The sequence below is a fragment of the Somniosus microcephalus genome, chromosome 17 (genome assembly GCF_052327205.1).
Source record: "Somniosus microcephalus isolate GS21.2 chromosome 17, FLI_Smic_1.0, whole genome shotgun sequence".
Classification (NCBI taxonomy): Eukaryota; Metazoa; Chordata; class Chondrichthyes; order Squaliformes; family Somniosidae; genus Somniosus; species Somniosus microcephalus.
The window spans coordinates 85,863,863-85,882,879 of record NC_141003.1 but is presented as its reverse complement, the minus strand read 5'-3'; the positions used below and the strand labels follow the sequence as shown (position 1 = coordinate 85,882,879).

General features: G+C 45.2%; 1 protein-coding gene across 1 annotated transcript in view; it reads right to left on the bottom strand.

Annotated features, from left to right (window-relative positions):
* Positions 1–18,155, bottom strand: part of optn (optineurin) — a 43,092-nt gene extending 24,937 nt beyond the window's left edge. The window contains exons 1-5 of the mRNA XM_086010790.1: positions 18,052–18,155; positions 10,790–10,990; positions 8,566–8,759; positions 3,640–3,831; positions 2,586–2,662 (exon numbers count right to left, since the gene is read on the bottom strand). Of these exons, the coding sequence (XP_085866916.1) occupies positions 2,586–2,662; positions 3,640–3,831; positions 8,566–8,759; positions 10,790–10,976 (650 nt within the window). The 5' untranslated portion in view covers positions 10,977–10,990; positions 18,052–18,155. The remainder of the gene's footprint in view (positions 1–2,585; positions 2,663–3,639; positions 3,832–8,565; positions 8,760–10,789; positions 10,991–18,051) is intronic.
* Between the last annotated feature and the right edge of the window lie 862 nt (positions 18,156–19,017).

The following is a 19,017-nucleotide window of genomic DNA, read 5'->3' as shown; positions in this document are numbered from 1 at the left end:
ACGGTTCACCACTACTCTCCGTTTCCTGTCACTTAGTCAATTTTGCATCCACTGGGATTTCTTCCTCTAGCAGCAGCAGCCTCCAGCACAACACCAATAATTTCCATATTGGTGAGCAAGCCAGACATCAGGACTTCCTAAGCAACACAGAGAATGGATTCTAAACTCATGGTGCTGGGAGTCCCAACAGAGAAGCAGCTGAGCCGATGTGGAATTCCAGCTGCGTTCTCCACCGGCGGGATTAATTAGTGTCAAAAACAGTTGGCAATGGATTCCACTTTCAGCTCATTCTGTGATGAATAGATCATGGGGACTGACTGCCTGCAGTGCATCCACTGAAAATTGCACATTAGCCTCAGGAATGACAATCACTTTGCACTAAAAAAATTCTGTTGTGCTGTTTCAAAGCATAAATCACAAACTTCCACTGGCTGAATCACAGACGCCATGTTTGGTGGGGCACTTTTAAAATCCATTGCATTTACAGGCAGACAATTTGTGAGCCCAAAGTTAACAACAAAGAAGCTTACTATTCTACCTTGTGATGCCATACTTTGGTCAAAGTGACAGATACTCCTCAAAGTGCAGCTTGCAAAAAAAAAAGCCAGTTTCATCAGCATTAGAGTTGTCTTTGGGTTTACAGAGGTTAAAATTCCAGGTGGCAAGGTTTTCTGTGGGAATATCACTTTCCTCTCCTTGTCTGGACCTGGAATTAACATAGAAACATAGAAGATGGGAGCAGGAGTGGGCCATTCGGCCCCTCGAGCCTGCTCCGCCAGTCAATGAGATCATGGCTGATCATCCAAACTCAGTACCCTGTCCCTGCCTTCTCCCCATATCCCTTGATCCTTTTAGCCTTAAGAAATATATCTAACTCCTTCTTGAATATATTTAATGAATTGGCCTCAACTGCCTTCTGTGGTAGAGAATTCCACAGGTTCATCACTCTGGGTGAAGAAATTCCTCCTCATCTCTGTCCTAAATGGCTTACCCCTTATCCTTAGACTGTGACCCTTGGTTCTGGACTTGAATTGCATAGTTATTTTTGAAGCAGCTGATTTACAATGCAGAAACAGAGTCAGGTCCATATTCTTTGGTGAATTAATTTGCTTTTTACAGCAAGGCCAGGCTAGATCTGTGTGTTAGCCGTGGCTCAGTGGGTAGCACTCTCGTCTTGAGGGTCAGAAGGTTGTTGGTTCAAAGCAATTATAATGTCTGGCAGAAGCAGAATGAAGCCTTGTTGCTGCTTTTGGATTGATACAGAAGTTGAAGCATTGCTCACATAAAAATGAAAGTTTGGTATCAGTCCTAATAACTGCGATGGTTCACTCATCATGGACCTATGAAGGAATGACACCAAGAACAAGAGGAAAGAAATTAAGTATTATCTGATTGGGGTGTTTTCAGGGAAATTTAGTTCCTGGAATACAAAACATACATCTAACAAAGGGTCTACACCTGAAACGTGTCTGCACCTGAAATGTGACAGCACACTCGCCTCTGAGTCAGAAGGTTGTGGGTTCAAGTCCCACTCCAGAGACTTGAGCACAAAAATCTAGACTGACACTCCAGTGCAGTGCTGAGGGAGCACTGCACTGTCAGAGGCGCCGTCTTTCGGATGAGACATTAAACCGAGGCCCCATCTGCTCTCTCAGGTGGACATAAAAGATCCCACGGCACTATTTCGAAGAGGAGCAGGGGAGTTCTCCCCGGTGTCCTGGCCAATATTTATCCCTCAATCAGCATCACTAAAACAGATTATCTGGTCATTATCACATTGCTGTTTGTGGGAGCTTGCTGTGCACAAATTGGCTGCCACTTTTCCTACATTACAACAGTGACGACACTTCAAAAAGTACCTCATTGGCTGTAAAGCACTTTGGGATGTCCCGAGGTTGTGAAAGGCACTACAGAAATGCAAGTCTTTCTTTTTAGATAGCTGCTCTGATTTCCTTGAATCAGTTCAGCAAAGATGATTCAACATCAGGATAAGCTGAAGAGAGTATCTTCTTCCTTTGGCTGAATTTTTTTTGCTGATGAGCGGTGATTGTCGCTTTGTTTTTTTAGGTAGCTGGAGAGGGATGTTCAATATCTATGCCACAACTTCATTTCTGCATGATATTCCTCCATATATTCTTATAATCTTGGGGTTTTTCTTCCAATGGTTAGGGTCTTGTACTTCTGACTAGCCACATTCTCAAACCACTCTCAAGTTGCTCTCATTCTCCACTCAGCAATGCACTGGCATTCATATGGGGCAAGGCAGGTACATCAATGCACCCGATGTCTGATCATGGTAATGGAATTAATTTAAATGCCGCATTTCACTAGTTTGAGCTGGCAATCTGAATTTGAACAAAGCAGCACATGTTGAGCAACAAAATTTGAGTGAATTTTCCAATAGGTAATGTTTGCACAATTCTGTTTGGATTAATAGAAAATTTACATAAAGTAACTTCAAATTAAGAGTAGACTACAAAATAAATCAGTGCGAAATGTGTAGCAATTAAAAGTTTGAATAGCATATAATCTCATTCAAATTTTATTGATATGACAATGAAGCACAAACAAATGGAATCACTTACGTATAGGCTGCAGGGCTGTTTGTAACCTTGCACTGGGGCTCCTTTGTTGCTTTTAATTCGCCATCATCCGCAGCCTCCTACAGAAGTAAAGAGCATTATTGCAGGCAAATTGCATTAATATATTTTTAAATTTTCATGCCTACTTTTAGATCCCCTGCACATGTTCCATTTCCCATCCAAAATTCCATTCATTCAAATCAATGTGTTCCTAAGCCTCTGCCACTATTGCTCTTGAATTGAATGTCAGGACTTGAGTGAACAGTACAGGGTGATTTGCCCTCCTTCACCCACCCATCCCCACCTCCTCCTCCTCCACCCCCAGTCTTTTTCACTTGCCTCCTGTCTAAAGCAAAGCTGGAGAGCAGTATGTCATAGTACGGAGAATCACAGCAATCAGGCCCAGGTAGAAAATGCGCAGGGGATCCTTGTTTTCAAATCCCTCCATGGCCTCACCCATCCCTAACTCTAACCTCTTCCAGCCCTACAACCCTCCGAGATATCTGCACTCCTCCAATTCTGGCCTCTTGGGCATCCCCGATTTTAATCGCTCCACTATTGGTGGCTGTACCTTCAGTTGCCGAGGCCCTAAGCTGTGGTATTCCCTCCCTAAACCTCTGTCTTGTTACCTCGCTTTCCTCCTTTAAGATGCTCCTTAAAACCTGCCTCTGAGCAAGTTTTTGGTCATCTTCCCTAATTTCTCCTTATGTAGCTCGGTGTCAAACTTTGATTTACAATGCTCCTGTGAAGCGCCATGGGACGTTTTACTACGTTAAAGGCACTATATAAAAACAACTTGTTGTTGTCTGCAATTTCATGGTGCAGTGCATTCTTTCACTTTATAAATGTGCTATGCTAGCATTTCTCAATTTTCATACATTAGGTCTGTACCATAGGCTTGGCTCATAAATTAAATAGGATCCTGCACTAACACTAATTTATATCGCAATCATTCAGTCCTTTTAGTGTAGAAATATATAATTGTACACCAACAGTAACCAATTTCGGAACTTATATGTACAGGATTTCCATATAGTTTGTTAGTTTTTCCACATACCACCATTCGAATTTCAACAAATGAATCATCCGGTGATGCCGCACCCAACTTCAGTAGGAGCTCGGAATTCATGGCAACCAAATCAGCCTTTTCTGCCTGCAACCTGCTAACAAGCGCCTTCAGTTGCTGAACATCTTGCTCCACCAGATTAGAGCACACACCTTCAGAAACTGAATCAGCTTTGGGTACCCCCTGTAAGGAAATAAAATAGTATATATATGTATTTTTTAAACAACATCTTGACAGATTACTTACAAACACAAGAAAGCATGGAATGAGAGGATGAAATTGTGCCCACAAAGCCCATTACTTCCAAGAGACCAAGTATAATTTGCGTTGTGATATGGGGCTCTTGCCAACATATATAAAAGGGAGGTAAATAACTGAAGTTATAATTCTGTGAAACTTCCAGCTTCACAGGTAATCGAGCAGATATTAAATGCCAACCTAAAGTTACAATCTATTCAAATCTGACAAGTTCCATTCTACAGATGGGGCCACGAAAGGACTGGAAGGATAGTGTTTCAGAGATTCTGATCATCAATGTCTATATTTAGAACTTTTAAACTCAGTCTTAACCAGGTATTTGGTCACTCTTCACAGAATCTACAGTGCAGATAGAGGCCATTTCGGCCCATCGAGCCTGCACCGACACATATCCCACCCTATCCCTGTAACCCCATGTATTTAATCCCATAACACTAAGGGTCAATTTATCATAGCCAAATCAACCTAACCTGCACATCTTTGGACTGTGGGAGGAAACCGGAGCACCCGGAGGAAGAATGTGCAAACTCCACACAGACAGTCGCCCGAGGCCAGATTCGAACCCGGGTCCCTGGCGCTGTGAGGCAACAGTGCTAACCACTATGCCACCGTGCCACTCTTGTAAAACAAAAAGTAGTTAACTGATTTTAACAGAAGCTTATTCTATACAATGTACTACACTAGAGGGGGAAAAAAGTCAACATTAGTCTTGTGAATTTTGTAATCATACTTGAATACCCTATTTACATCCAACAGTAATAACAGAAAATGCTGGAAATACTCAGCAGGCCAGGCAGCATCCATGGAGAGAGAAACAGAGTCAACGTTTCAGGTCTGGGACCCTTCATCAGAACTGGAAAAGTAACAGATTTTAAGCAGGTGCAGAGACGGGGGGGGGGGGGGGGGGGGGGGGAAGGAATTGAAAGTACATGCTGTGAAAATGTTGCAAATGGGAATGGCAAAAATCATACTGAATGAAAAATGGGGGCAGGGATTATTATCTGAAATTGTTGAACTTTATGTTGAGTCCAGCAGGCTGTAAAGTGCCTAATCGAAAGATGAGGTGCTGTTCCTCGAGCTTACGCTGAGCTTCATTAGAACAATGTACAGGAAACTTTGTGCTATCCGACACCGACGGGACCGAGCTGTTGCCGTTCCCTCAAAACTGCTGGACAAACCAGCGTTAATGTTGAAGCATACGGTGAAGCTCCGTATCTGACAACAAACACTGTTGCTTAGCAACAGCTTCTAAACAGTCAGCCCGTACCTTGGAAGCATCTCTGTAGCTTAGCAACAGCTTCAGAGAGACTTTCCAGAGCCTGACTGTTGAAAAAAAAAAGCCACGAGAAGAAAAAAAAACTAAAAACGGCTCCTGATTTTTGCCGGTGGCTCGAGCTTGCCGGACATTTAGCCTCCGGATAACACAACGTTTCCTGTAATAGGCCGAGGACAGAGAGATCAGTGTGGGAGTGAAGTGGAGAATTAAAGCGACAGGCGACCGGAATGCTCAGGGTCACCCTTACGGACTGAACGGAGGTGTTCCGCAAAGCGGTCGCCCGATCTGCGTCGTGAGCAGCGAATACAGTATATTAAATTGCAAGAAGTACAAGTAAATCGCTGTTTCACCTGGAAGGGGTGTTTGGGGCCCTGGACAGTGGGAAGGGAGGAGGTAAAAGGGCATGTGTTGCATCTCCTGCGCTTGCACGGGAAGGTGCCGGGCGAAGGAGAAGGGCTGTTGGGGGTGATTGAGGAGTGGACCAGGGTGTCGTGGAGGGAGCGGTCCCTGCGGAATGCTGAAAGGGTAGGTGAGGGGAAGATGTGTTTGGTGGTGGGATCACGTTGGAGGTGGCAGAAATGGCAGAGGATGATCCGTTGAATGTGGAGGCTGGTGGGGTGAAAGGTGAGGACAAGGGGAACCCTATCGTGGTTCTGGGAGGGAGGGGCAGGGGTGAGAGCAGAAGTGCGGGAAATAGAACGGACACGGTCAAGGGCCGTGTCAACCACAGTAGAGGGGAATCCTCGGTTGAGGAAAAAGGAAGACATGTCGGAAGCAGTGGTACGGAAGGTGGCATCGTCAGAACTGACGCGGCAGAGACAGAGAAACTGGGAGAATGGAATAGAGTCCTTACAGGAAGCGGGGTGTGAGGAAGTGTAGTCCAGGTAGCTGTGGGAGTCGGTGGGCTTGTAGTGGGTGTTTGTCGAAAGCCGATCGCCAGAAATGGAGACGGAGAAGTCAAGGAAGGGAAGAGTCGGAGATGGACCATGTGACGGTGAGGGAAGGGTGGAAATTGGAAGTAAAGTGAATGAACTTATCTAGTTCAGGGCGAGAGCAGGAAACGGCACCAATACAGTCATCGATGTACTGGAAAAAGAGGTGAGGGAGGGGACCCAAGTAGGACTGGAACAAAGAATGTTCCACATATCCCATGAACAGGCAGGCATAGCTAGGGCCCATGCGGGTTCCCATAGCAACACCTTTAATTTGGAGGAAGTGAGTGGAGTCAAAGGAGAAGTTGTTCAATGTGAGAACAAGTTCAGCCAGGCGGAGGAGGGTGGTGGTGGATGGGGACTGGTTGGGCCTCTGTTCAAGGAAGAAACGGAGCGCCCTCAGGCCATCCTGGTGGGGGATGGAGGTGTGGAGGGATTGTACGTCCAGTGAAAAAGGAGACGGTTGGGGTCAGGAAACTGGAAACTGTTAAAGTGACAGAGGGTGTCGGTGTGGTAAACCACTGCTAACTCTGTACAGGTCCGGGCATGTCTCCGCCCCTGGCTCCACCCCTAAGCCCGGGTATAAAGGTGACTCACCACCCTTCCCCCGGGAGCTCTTAGGATGGATCCACTAGCAGAGGCATGCTCCAGTTCTTAGTCAATAAAAGCCTACTTCATATAAGTTCAACTCGTAGTCTTTGGTGTTGTTGATAGTGCATCAGTCGGAAGAGTCGCAAATGTAGGTGGGAAGAGACTGGACAAGGGGAGAAAAAATAGAGTTGAGATAGAAAGAGATAAGTTCCGTGGGGCAAGAACAGGCTGAAACGATGGGTCTACCAGGGCAGTCCTGTTTGTGGATCTTGGGAAGGAGGTAGAAGCAGGCTGTGCGGGGTTGGGGGACTATGAGGTTGGCAGCCACGGAGGGAAGATCTCCAGAGGAGATGAGGTCAGTGACACACTTGGAAACAATGGCTTGATGTCTCTTCCCACCTACATTCGCGACTCTTGACCGTGTCCGTTCTATTTCCTGCACTTCTGCTCTCACCCCTTCCCCTCCCTCCCAGAACCATGCTAGGATTCCCCTTGTCCTCACCCTTCACCCCACCAGCCTCCACATTCAACGGATCATCCTCCGCCATCTCCAACGTGATCCCACCAACAAACACATCTTCCCCTCACCTCCCCTTTCAGCATTCCGAAGGGACCGCTCTCTCCGCGACACCCTGGTCCACTCCTCAATCACCCCCAACAGCCCTTCCCCTTCACCTGGCACCTTCCCGTGCAAGCGCAGGAGATGCAACACATGCCCTTTTACCTCCTCCCTTCCCACTGTCCAGGGCCCAAAACACCCCTTCCAGGTGAAACAGCGATTTACTTGCACTACTTGGAATTTAATATACTGTATTCGCTGCTCACGATGCGGTCTCCTCTACATTGGGGAGACCAAACGCAGATTGGGCGACCGCTTTGCGGAACACCTCCATTCAGTCCGTAAGGGTGACCCTGAGCTTCCGGTCGCCTGTCACTTTAATTCTCCATTTCACTCCCACTCTGATCTCTGTCCTTGGCCTATTACATTGTTCTAATGAAGCTTAACGTAAGCTCGAGGAACAGCACCTCATCTTTCGATTAGGCACGTTACAGCCTGCCAGACTCAACATGGAGTTCAACAATTTCAGATAATAATCCCTGCCCCCATTTTTCATGCAGTATGATTTTGAAATTCCCATTTACAACATTTTCACAGCATGTTCTTTCAATTCCTTCCCCCCCCCCACCCCTGTCTCTGCACCTGCTTAATCTGTTACATCTCCAGCTTTTTCCAGTTCTGATGAAGGGTCCCAGGCCCGAAACGTTAACCCTGTTTCTCTCTCCACGGATGCTGCCTGGCCTGCTGAGTATTTCCAGCATTTTCTGTTGTTATTTCAGATTTCCAGCATCCGCAGTATTTTGCTTGGTTTTAACCACATGCGTGTGTAGGACAACACTCCCAGGCAATGGAACTCTTTCCCTCTTTAACAGCCAGTGTCAACATTAAGCACTTCCAGACTAAGTGAATCAGGGTCAAGTGAAAACTACTACTCTTTCTTATTCCGCCAACAATGTGTTACAATGCCAAACTCAGAAGAGCACCCCTACTACATGTGCAAATTTTTTACATGTCCCAGTCAGCCTCTCCAATCAGTTCAGTGCCCTTTTGTGCAGTCTTCCGTTGTGGACATATGCCCATAAGATTAGAACCTAGATTGCAGAGATAAAAGAGAGTTTTTTTTAAAAATCAACTATTTCACAATGTAATTGCCTTCCAGCATTTTAAAAAGACCTGGATCATATTTTTCCTCATTTTCCCTTTAATGAGAGCAAGTTAAAATATTTCAGCCTCCGTATCTTCAGTGAAATTAAATAGGTTTCCAGATAGTGCTGTGAATCTTAAATCTCTGTTCTGTATACCTGTAAACCATCTGGATTTAGTTCTCGTATTTTGCTCTTCAAGGCTTCATTCTCTGTGGCGAAGTCCGAGAGTCGGGCTTTGGCCTCCACGAATTTGTTCTGAATATACTCCCGTTCTTCCCGCTGTTTCTCACGCCAAGTTGCAAGTTCTTCGTAACGTTCCTTCATAGCATGATTCGTTTGCTTGATGGCTTCTGCAAGACACAATCACCAATACTTCGCTTAAAAAAAAATTAATATGGAGCTGTCCTGTAAATACAGGAAACTTTGTGATATCCGGCACCGACGGGACCGGCGTGTTGCCGATCTATCAAAACTGCCGGACATACAAAGTTAATGTTGAAGCATACGGAGGTTTTCATCTCCGTATCCGACAACAAACACTGTTGCTTAGCAACAGCTTCTAAAGAGTCGGCTGCAGCTGCAAGCGTCTCTAGCTGAAGCTGTTGCTATAGCTACAGACCTTGCAGTGCCTGACTGGGGAAAAAAAAAAGAACGAGAACTAAAAAAACGGCTCCTGATTTTTGCTGTTAGATCGAGTATTCCGGACATACAACCTCCGGATAAACCAAAGTTTCCTGTAATGTCTAATCTAAAAGAATAATTCTGTAATTTAGTGAAAGACTTTTTTTTTAAAGAAAGCCCTTCACTACAGACATAAATACATTTTATTCAAAACTGAGATTTAATTGGCCTATTAAAAAATGTTCTGTAATGTATTAAATTACTGCAGGAATAGTGTTAGAAAAACGACAACTAATGGGGGTAGGCGCTGACTCCAATGCTCACCATTTCTTTGGAAATCCTTTTTTTGTACGATTTAAAAAAAGCTTCTAAATTCCTTTTTATAAAAAAAGCATTCTTTGTGATTTTGACAAACCAAAAATGGTGCAGACTGGGGATCTGAAACATTCTGTTCTGTCTAATAGAATTCAAAAGGCTATATAGTTAAGTCTTGTGCAAAAAAAAAAAAAAAAATTGTGCCCAACTGCAATGTTCCCCCAATTTTAAATTTGGGTGCGTGGTCCCTTTAACGGGCTGTGCAGCCCATTCAAAGTTTCGCGCATGCATGAAATTTTACATTGGAAAAACCGGTCCCGGGATGCGCAGCTTAGAGGGAATGTAGCCCAACTTTGAGGCTAGTGATTTATTATGTGCTACCCATCTCAAGTTCTCCATGCCTATCCTAGCTTTGTCTTTTCTACCTCCAGTTCAACTTGTTTCACATGCCTGAAATATAAAAGAGCTTTGAGAAAACATCTCTTCAAATGGACATGAAAAATTAGATATATAGTTGGATAGAGGGAGCTTTTAAAAAACTCATTCTAAAACTACAAAATCAAATCAGAGCAAGCAACTGTTCTCTTGTTTACTAAGGGCGCTTCGGACTATGCTTTTTGTTTGTTACTTAATTGTTCCTGATAATATTTTAACAAGCTTTGCCTTTGAAATTACACCAAGAATATAAAGCTGCAAAGCCAGCTCGTCCCAGTGCTTGGTTTGTCTTTTGTCAAAGAAGCAGAAAGCTCCACGCAGTAATATTTGGTACTATCTCTGCAACAATGTTTTTCCAGGGCCACCCGAGCATTTTTATAAAAAAGGTTCTTTGTTCCATACAAGCAAGTTTCTGACGGAGCCCGTTTCTATAAGTGTACGCAAGGATTCCATTTCTATTCTCAGGCCCATTCCCTCAGCACAGCAAAAATAAAGTATTTTCCAGGCCCTTTAATTTTAAGGGAGGTTTTGCAGGAGGATAAGTTCAAAACAAAATTACCCACACTTGCTTAATCCATCTGTGAGTGGCCACAATATGACCACCATACCCATCTTTATATTAAGCTCATGTACAGGAAACTCTCGTTTAAACGGCACCTAAATATCCGGAATTCTCTAATAACCGGCAAAATTCTCACTCCGAAAACTACAGTATACAGTCGTCTATAAGTTTTGTTTTACTGTTAAGCAATTAAAGAGTTATGGATTACCCTCAACTGGCAGTACTGTACTTAAAATCAAGCATCTTCCACCATCCATTTAACACAACATTCTGTAGGTGAGTACCCAATTATACTGCACATTTCTTGATTTTTTAATTTTTGTTTGTTAAAAATAGCCTCGGTAGATAACCCTCTCCGTTATTCAGAATTTTTAATTAACCGGCACCATCCCGGTCCCGTCGGTCCCGGATACGAAAGAGTTTCCTGTATTACAAAAGTAAGGGCACCTTTTAACTCACTGTTCTCCTTAATCAGTTCGTCCATCTGCTGCAAGGTTTCTTCTGGGGTAAACGTGTCCAACATGTGGGGGCCGTTGATGTTCATGGCAGTACCATTCACAGCATGCAGGCCCTGATTCAAATTCTCTGCAGTCTGCCCAACGGCAGAAGCATTTAACTGGTTAGAACACATCATTCCCTCTTTTCATTCTGAAAGAAACAAACAAACATTTAAAAATGTACAAAAGTTGACTGCACAAGATAGTTGTGCATTAGTTATGGCACTTTGATAACTACTACTTCAACAACAACAGCTTGCATTTATATAGCGCCTTTAACACAGCAAAACGTCCCAAGGTGCAGCCAGTTAAAGGGGCCGTGCTTCACAAGTGTGTTACAAAATAAAATTTGACACCGAGCCACATATGATATTAGGGCAGAAGCTTGGTCAAAGTGGTAGGTTTTAAGAAGAGTCTTAAAAGGAGGAAAGAGAGGTAGAGAGGCGGAGAGAATTCCAGAGCTTAGGGCCTCGGCAGCCGAAGGCACGGCCGTCAATGGTGGAGCGATTAAAATCAGGGATGCTCAATAGACCAGAACTAGAGGAGTGCAGATATCTTTGGGGGGGGGGGGGGGGGGGGAGTTGGAGGAGATTAGAGATTGTGGGGGTGGGGGGCGAGGCCATGGAAGGATTTGAAAACAAGTATGAGTGTTTTAAATTAAATTTTAAATTCAGCCTAAATAAGTCCTGGCCAATATTTATCCCTCAATCAACATAACAAAAAGAGTTTATCTGGTCATTATCACATTGTCATTTGTGGGAGCTTGCTGTGCGCAAATTGGCTGTCACGTTTCCCACATTACAACAGTGACTACACTTCAAAAGTACTTCATTGGTTGTAAAGCGCTTTGAGACGTCCGGTGGTTGTAAAAGGCGCTCTATAAATGCAAGTCTTTCTTTCTTTCAACATTGTAAAGAATACTATATGTAGTGCAGTTTTACTGCCCAGTTAGCAATGATTCAAAGCAGCTTCCAAATCACAATGAAGCAAAAATACACAATATAACTCCAGCTGAACAAGCACCTTTACTGCTGTTCTCCCTGAGATCAGCTGATCCAGCACATACTTGTGATCAAACCAGGGACTTTCCTTTTCTGTACGGCTCAAGATGCTCTTACACTATTTTAGCCGTAACTGCAAATGCACAAAACCCCTTTTTTAAACTACCATGCAAATGGTTTGTTAACCTTTATTGCAAGGGGGTTGGAGTACAAGGGTAAGGAAGTCGAGCTGAAATTATATAGGGCTTTGGTGAGATCACACTTGAAGTAGTGTGTACAGCTTTGGTCTCCATACCCAAGGAAGGATATACTAGAAATAACAACAGAAAATGCTGGAAAAACTCAGCAGGCCAGGCAACATCCGTGGAGAAAATAGAGTCAACGTTTCGGGTCAAACCCTTTGTCAAGACTGGAAAAGCACAGGAAATGAAATAGATTGAAAGGCCAGGCTGGGAGAGAACAAGAGAGAAGTGAAGAGACATGAAGAGGTGTTCAAAACGAGACGAGATGGTGATAGGACTAGTGGAGACAAAAGACGGCTCTAGATTAGGTGTGAAATGCGCTGGCAGAATGGGAGACAGCTGCCATGTGGGAGAGAGAAATAAAGGGGGGGGGGGGCCAAAACAAAGGTGTGGATAAAAAATAAGTAAAAATGTAAAAAGGATATACTAGCCTTGGCGAGGGTGCAACCAACGTTCCAGTAAAGCTGCGTGGCTGTGCAGCGGTCTGGAGGTCCTGCTCAGGCCGCCCACTGGCTTTTACATGGGTGGAACCATGCATGCGCGAAAATCTCGATGGGCTGTGCAGTCAGTTAAAGAGGCCGTGCTCCAAAAAAACACTGGCTGCAACGAAGGTTCACTAGATTGATTCCTGGGATGAAAGGGCTGTCCTATGAGGAGAGATTGAAGAGAATGGGCCTATACTCTCTGGAGTTTAGAAAAATGAGAGGTGATCTCATTGAAACGTATAAAATTCTTAGTGGGCTCGACAGGGTAGATGCTGAGAGGCTGTTTCCCTTGGCTGAAGAGTCTAGAACTAAGGGTCAATAGTTTCAGGATAAGGGGTTGACCATTTAAGACCGAGATGAGGAAACATTTCTTCACTCAAGAGGGTTGTGAATCTTTGCAATTCTCTGCCCCAAAGGTCTGTGAATGCGGAGTCGATGAGTATATTCAAGGCCGAGATCGATAGATTTTTGGGCACCAAGGGATATGGAGATTGGGTGGGAAACTGGAGTTGAGGTCGAAGTTCAGCCATGATTTTACTGAATGGTGCAGCAGGCTCGAGGGGCCATATCATAGAATCATACCAATTTACAGCACAGAAGGAGGCCATTCGGCTCATCGTGTTTGTACCACCCGACAGAGCTCTCCAGCCTAATCCCACTTTCCAGCTCTGGGTCCGTAGCCCTGTGGGTTACGGCGCTTCAAGTGCATATCCAAAGTACTTTTTAAATGTGATGAGGGTCTCTGCCTCTACCACCCTTTCAGGCAGTGAGTTCCAGACCCCCACCACCCTCTGGGGGGGAAAAAAAAATCTCTCCTCAAATCCCCTCTAAACTTCCGACCAATTACTTTAAATCTATGCCCCCTGGTTATTGACCTCTCTGCTAAGGGAAATAGGTCGTTCTTATCCACTCTATCTAGGCCCCTCATAAATTTATACACCTCAGTTAAATCGCCCCTCAGCCTCCTCTGTTCCAAAGAAAACAACCCCAGCCTATCCAATCTTTCCTCGTAGCTAAAATTCTCCAGTCCTGGCCACATCCTCATACATCTCCTCTGTACCCTCTCTAGTGCAGTCACATCCTTCCTGTAATGTGGTGACCAGAACTGCACGCAGTATTCTAGCTGTGACCTAACTAGTGTTTTATACAGTTCGAGCATAACCTCCGTGCTCTTGTATTCTATGCCTCGGCTAATAAAGGCAAGCATTCCGTGTGCCTTCTTAACCACCTTATCTACCTGCCCTGCTACCTTCAAGGATCTGTGGACATGCACTCCAAGGTCCCTCTGATCTTCTGCATTTCTCAGTGTCCTACCATTATTGTGTATTCTCTTGCCTTTAGCCCTCTCCAAATGCATTACCTCACACTTCTCCAGACTGAATTCCATTTGCCACTATTCTGCCCACCTGACTAGTCCATTGGTATCTTCCTGCAGTCTACAGCTTTCTTCTTCATTATCAACCACACGGCCAATTTTTGTATCATCTGCAAACTTCTTAATCATACTTCCTACATTCAAGTCCAAATCATTGATATAAACTACAAAAAGCAAAGGACCCAGTACTGAGCCCTGCGGAACCCCACTGGAAACAGCCTTCCAGTCACAAAAACACCCTTCGACCATTACCCTTTGTTTCCTGCCTCTGAGCCAATTTTGGATCCAACTTGCCACTTTGCCTTGGATCCCATGGGCTTTTACTCTCGTGACCAGTCTGCCATGCGGGACCTTATCAAAAGCCTTGCTAAAATCAATATAGACTACATCAAACGCACTACCCTCATCGACCCTCCTTGTTACCTCCTCAAAAAATTCAATCAAGTTAGTCAGACACAACCTTCCCTTAACAAATCTATGCTGACTGTCCCTGATTAATCCATATCTTTCTAAATGAAGATTTATCCTGTCCCTCAGAATTTTTCCAATAATTTCCCACTACCGAGGTTAGGCTGACTGGCCTGTAATTACTCGGTCTATCCCTTTTTAAACAGTACCACATTAGCAGTCCTCTGGCACCACACCTGTAGCCAGAGAGGATTGGAAAATGATGGTCAGAGCCTCTGCTATTTCCTCTCTTACCAGTCTGGGATACATTTCATCCGGGTCTGGGGATTTATCCGCTTTCAAAGATGTTAAACCCCTTAATACTTCCTCTTTCACTATGTTTATTTCATCCTCCTCCTCCAATTGCAATGTCTGCATCGCCCCTCTCTTTTGTGAAAACAGACGCAAAGTATTAATTAAGAACCATACCCATGTCTTCTGCTTCCACACACAGGTTACCTTTATGGTTCCCAATAGGTCCTACTTTTACTTCAGTTATCCACTTGCTCTTAATGTATTTATAAAACATCTTTGGGTTTTCCTTGCCAATATTTTTTCATGCTCTCTCTTTGCTTTCCTAATTTCCTTTTTGATTTCATCCCTGCACTTTCTCTACTCCTCTCTGCTTTCTGCAGTATTGAGTCCTCAGCATCTGTCATAAGCTTCCCTTTTTTTCCTTTATCCTACCCTGTATGCCCCTTGACATCCAGGGAGCTCTAGATTTGTTAGTCTCACCCTTTTTCTTTAAGGGAACATACGTGCTCTGAACCCTATCTCCTGACAAAGGGTCATCGATCTGAAACGTTAACTCGGTTTCTCTCTCCACAGATGCTGCCTGACCTGCTGAGTATTTCCAGCATTTTCTGTTTTTATTTCAGATTTCCAGCATCCGCAGTATTTCACTTTTGCCTCACTATCTCCTCCTTGAATGCCTCCCACTGCTCTGACACTGGATTTACCTTCAAGTTTCTGTCTCCAGTCCACTTTGGCTAAATCACCTCTCAGCTTAGTAAAATTAGCTTTTCCCCAATTGAGAACTTTTATTCCTGGTTCATCCTTGTCCTTTTCCATAACTACCCTAAATCTAACTGAATTATGATCATTACCACCAATATGCTCCCCCACTGATAGCCTTTCCACCTGCCCAGCTTCATTCCCTAAAACTAGGTCCAGCACCGCCCCCTCTCGTTGGGCTTGCTACATACTGGCTAAAAAAGTTCTCCTGAATGCATTTTAGGAATTCTGCTCCCTCTATGCCTTTCACACTAATTTTATCCCAGTTAATAATATTAGGGAAGTTGAAATCCCCCACTATTACTGCCGTATTTTTGCACATCTCAGAATTTTGCCTACATATTTGCTCTTCTATCTCCCTCTGACTGTTCGGAGGTCTATAGTACACTCCCAGCAGTGTGATTACTTTTTTTTGTTTTTCAGTTCAACCCATATGGCCTCATTTGTTGATCCTTCCAAGATATCCTCCCGCCTCACAGCTGTAATTGATTCTTTAATTAATATTGCGACCCCCCCTCCTTTTTTATCCCCCTCTCTATCCCGTCTGAAAACCCTGTAAACAGGAATGTTGAGCTGCCATTCCTGCCCTTCTTTGAGCCATGTCTCAGGAATAGATATCATACTCCCACGTGTCTATCTGTGCCCTCAGCTCATCTGCTTTATTCCCTAGACTCCTTGCACTGAAGTATATACCATTTAGCACTGCCAAACTCCCTTGTTGTCTATTTGCTAGCCTTTGTTTCCACTGCCTACCAAAGACGCTTACTAATTTTCTGCCTTCCATTTCCAGCTTTGCTTCTCTCCCTTCTGAATCCACTCAGGTTCCCATCCTCCTGCCAAGCTAGCTTAAACCCTCCCCAACAGCACTAGCAAACCCCGCCGCGAGGATATTGGTTCCGGTCCTGTTGAGGTGCAACCCGTCCGGCTTGAACAGATGACACCTCCCCCAGAAGCGGTCCCAATGCCTCAGGAATCTAAAGCCCTCCCTCCCACACCATCTCTCCAGCCACACATTCATCTGCTCTATCCTCCTGTTTCTGTACTCACTAGCACGTGGCACCACTACCTTTGAGATTCTGCTTTTTAACCTCTTTCCTAGCTCCCTAAAATCTGCCTGCAGGACCTCATCTCTCTGTCTACCTATGTCGTTGATACCAATGTGGACCACGACCTCTGGCTGTTCACCCTTCCCCCTACACCTATCTCTTATGTTCTTAATTTGAAGGTTTAAAAAAGCCCAGAAAACTTGTGGGCCACCTTTAAGTTTATTAATGAACCAGGAAGAAAGTTGGCTCAATTCTACCCACCCCTTCCTGAGAAATTACTCCCTTTTTTTTTTAAACTGAAGGGGTTGCATCAGGCTGCAGTATGGCTCCACAGCCACCAACAGAGATCCTGACTCTACCTAAATGGCCATTCTTCATATGTGCTTAGACAGTGAATGTCAGCATGTTATTGGACAATGGAGCCCAATCCTGCCTGGAGATAATGGATAATAATCTGAAGTGGGAATCTGGTTGATTGTTCCTTCTTTTGGCCAGTGGGCAAGTCTTTACCATCAGCAGCTGAGGTCAGCTAACTCCATAAGGAATGGTAATGGAACCTGGACTCTTGATGTTCTGTATGGCACAGGGCAGCATCAGTTACACAATATAGGTCTTGAAATGTGGGCCTGGGACTCGAGCACAAAAATCTAGGCTGACACTCCAGTGCAGTACAGAGGGAGTGCTGCATTGTCGGAGGTGCTGTCTTTCGAATGAGACGGTAAACTGAGGATCCGTCTTTTCTCTCTTGGACATAAAAGATCCCATGGCACTATTTTGAAGAGAAGCAGGGAGTTATCCCCGGTGTCCTGGCCAATATTTATCCCTCAATCAACATCACTAAAACAGATTATCTGGTCATTATCCCACTGCTGTTTGCAGGAGCTTGCTGTGCGCAAATTGTCTGCGGCATTTCCTACTTTACAACAGTGACTACACTTCAAAAAGTACTTCATTGGCTGTAACGCGCTTTGGGACATCCGGTGGTCGTGAAAGGCGCTATAGAAATCTTTTTAACAGAAGAAAAACAGAATTCTGTTAATTTTACATTAATTATTTTCAGACCAAGCACATTCTTCACTGAAGGAAGGGAGGGAAGTGAAGCTTGGCTCCCTCTCACTGCAGTTTTGCTGGCTAGTGCCATTCCCATTGGGGAAACGATCCACCTCAGGCGCATTGGTCGGAGGCGGATCCCAGAAAACTGCAGCTTCTGAAGGAGCGAGAAAAGTTCACAACAATAAGGCCGGGATTGCGACACCCCGCCCCACTCTCAGGCGGAGGCTCCAGTTTCGCTTTCGCTTTGGTCCCCGTTAACTATTGCTCAATGTCCTTGCCTTTAAACTCACCCGATGACCCCCGACCCCGACCCCCGGCCGCCGTTTGCCCACAACCAGGCGAGGGGAGCGGCCGGGCCCGAGCGCCGCTCCCGCCGGGCCTGAAGGACGAGCGGCGGCCCCGCCGGCTCCTGGGCTAAAATCTCGTACCAGGAATGACTGTTTTTTGGCGATACCGTCGTGTTTTCGCGGTTAAAACCGATCATTTGCATTCCCAAGGACAAACGCTTCCTTTTTAAGCGGGCCACACACCGGAGTTCATTGCACTCACCTCCTCCTCCACCGCCGCCGCTTCTGCTAGGGGCGACTGTTCGCGCAGTCGCAGTCCCGGCGCTGTCGCCGGCTTACGCCTGACGTAATGCCTTTACGTCATGGGTAGCTCCATCACGTGCCCTCGGCAGGGATGCTGAGCCGCTTTTTGCGCAGCCGCAGTCCCCGCGGTCCGCCTGACGTCAAACCCTTTGCGTCATTGGAACTCGGTCACGTGCCCCCCGAAGGCGCCGTTCAACGCGGCCGGCCCCTGTCTTGGTAAAGGATGACAATTATGGACAGTCAACCGCCATCTTCGTAAAGGACAACAATGATGATGGTTTAGTCATGGTGTGGAGATGCCGGAGTTGGCCTGGGGTGGACAAATGTAAGAAGTCACACAACACCAGGTTATAGTCCAACAGCTTTATTTGAAATCACAAGCTTTCAGAGCGCTGCTCCGTCAGGTGAAGTGGAGAGATGCATAAAGACACAGCTTATATAGTCAGAGAATAATGTCAGATGTTTACAGGTAATCTTGCCAACTGCCATTTATCACACCTCGGCAGAGAGATAATCACAGCAATCAAAGGTGTGAATGGTGTCCAAACAGGTCAGTCAGGAAAACATTACATCAAAGAACAATGAGGTGGGGTCACAAGGGGTCAAATATTGCAGATGCTGGGATCTGTATGAAAAACAAAAAAAGACAAAAAACATTTTTTTTGCTGGAAATCACAGCAGGTCCGGCCGCATCTGTGTAGAGAGAACAAGCCAATGTCGACTCGAGTCTGGATGACCCTGCGTCAGGTGGGGCTACATGTAGCGTGACATGAACCCAAGATCTCGGTTGAGGCCGTCCTCATGGATGCGGAACTTGGCTATCAGTTTCTGCTCGACGATTTTGCGTTGTCGTGTGTCTCGAAGGCCGCCTTGGAGAATGCTTACCCGAAGATCGGAGGCTGAATGTCCTTGACTGCTGAAGTGT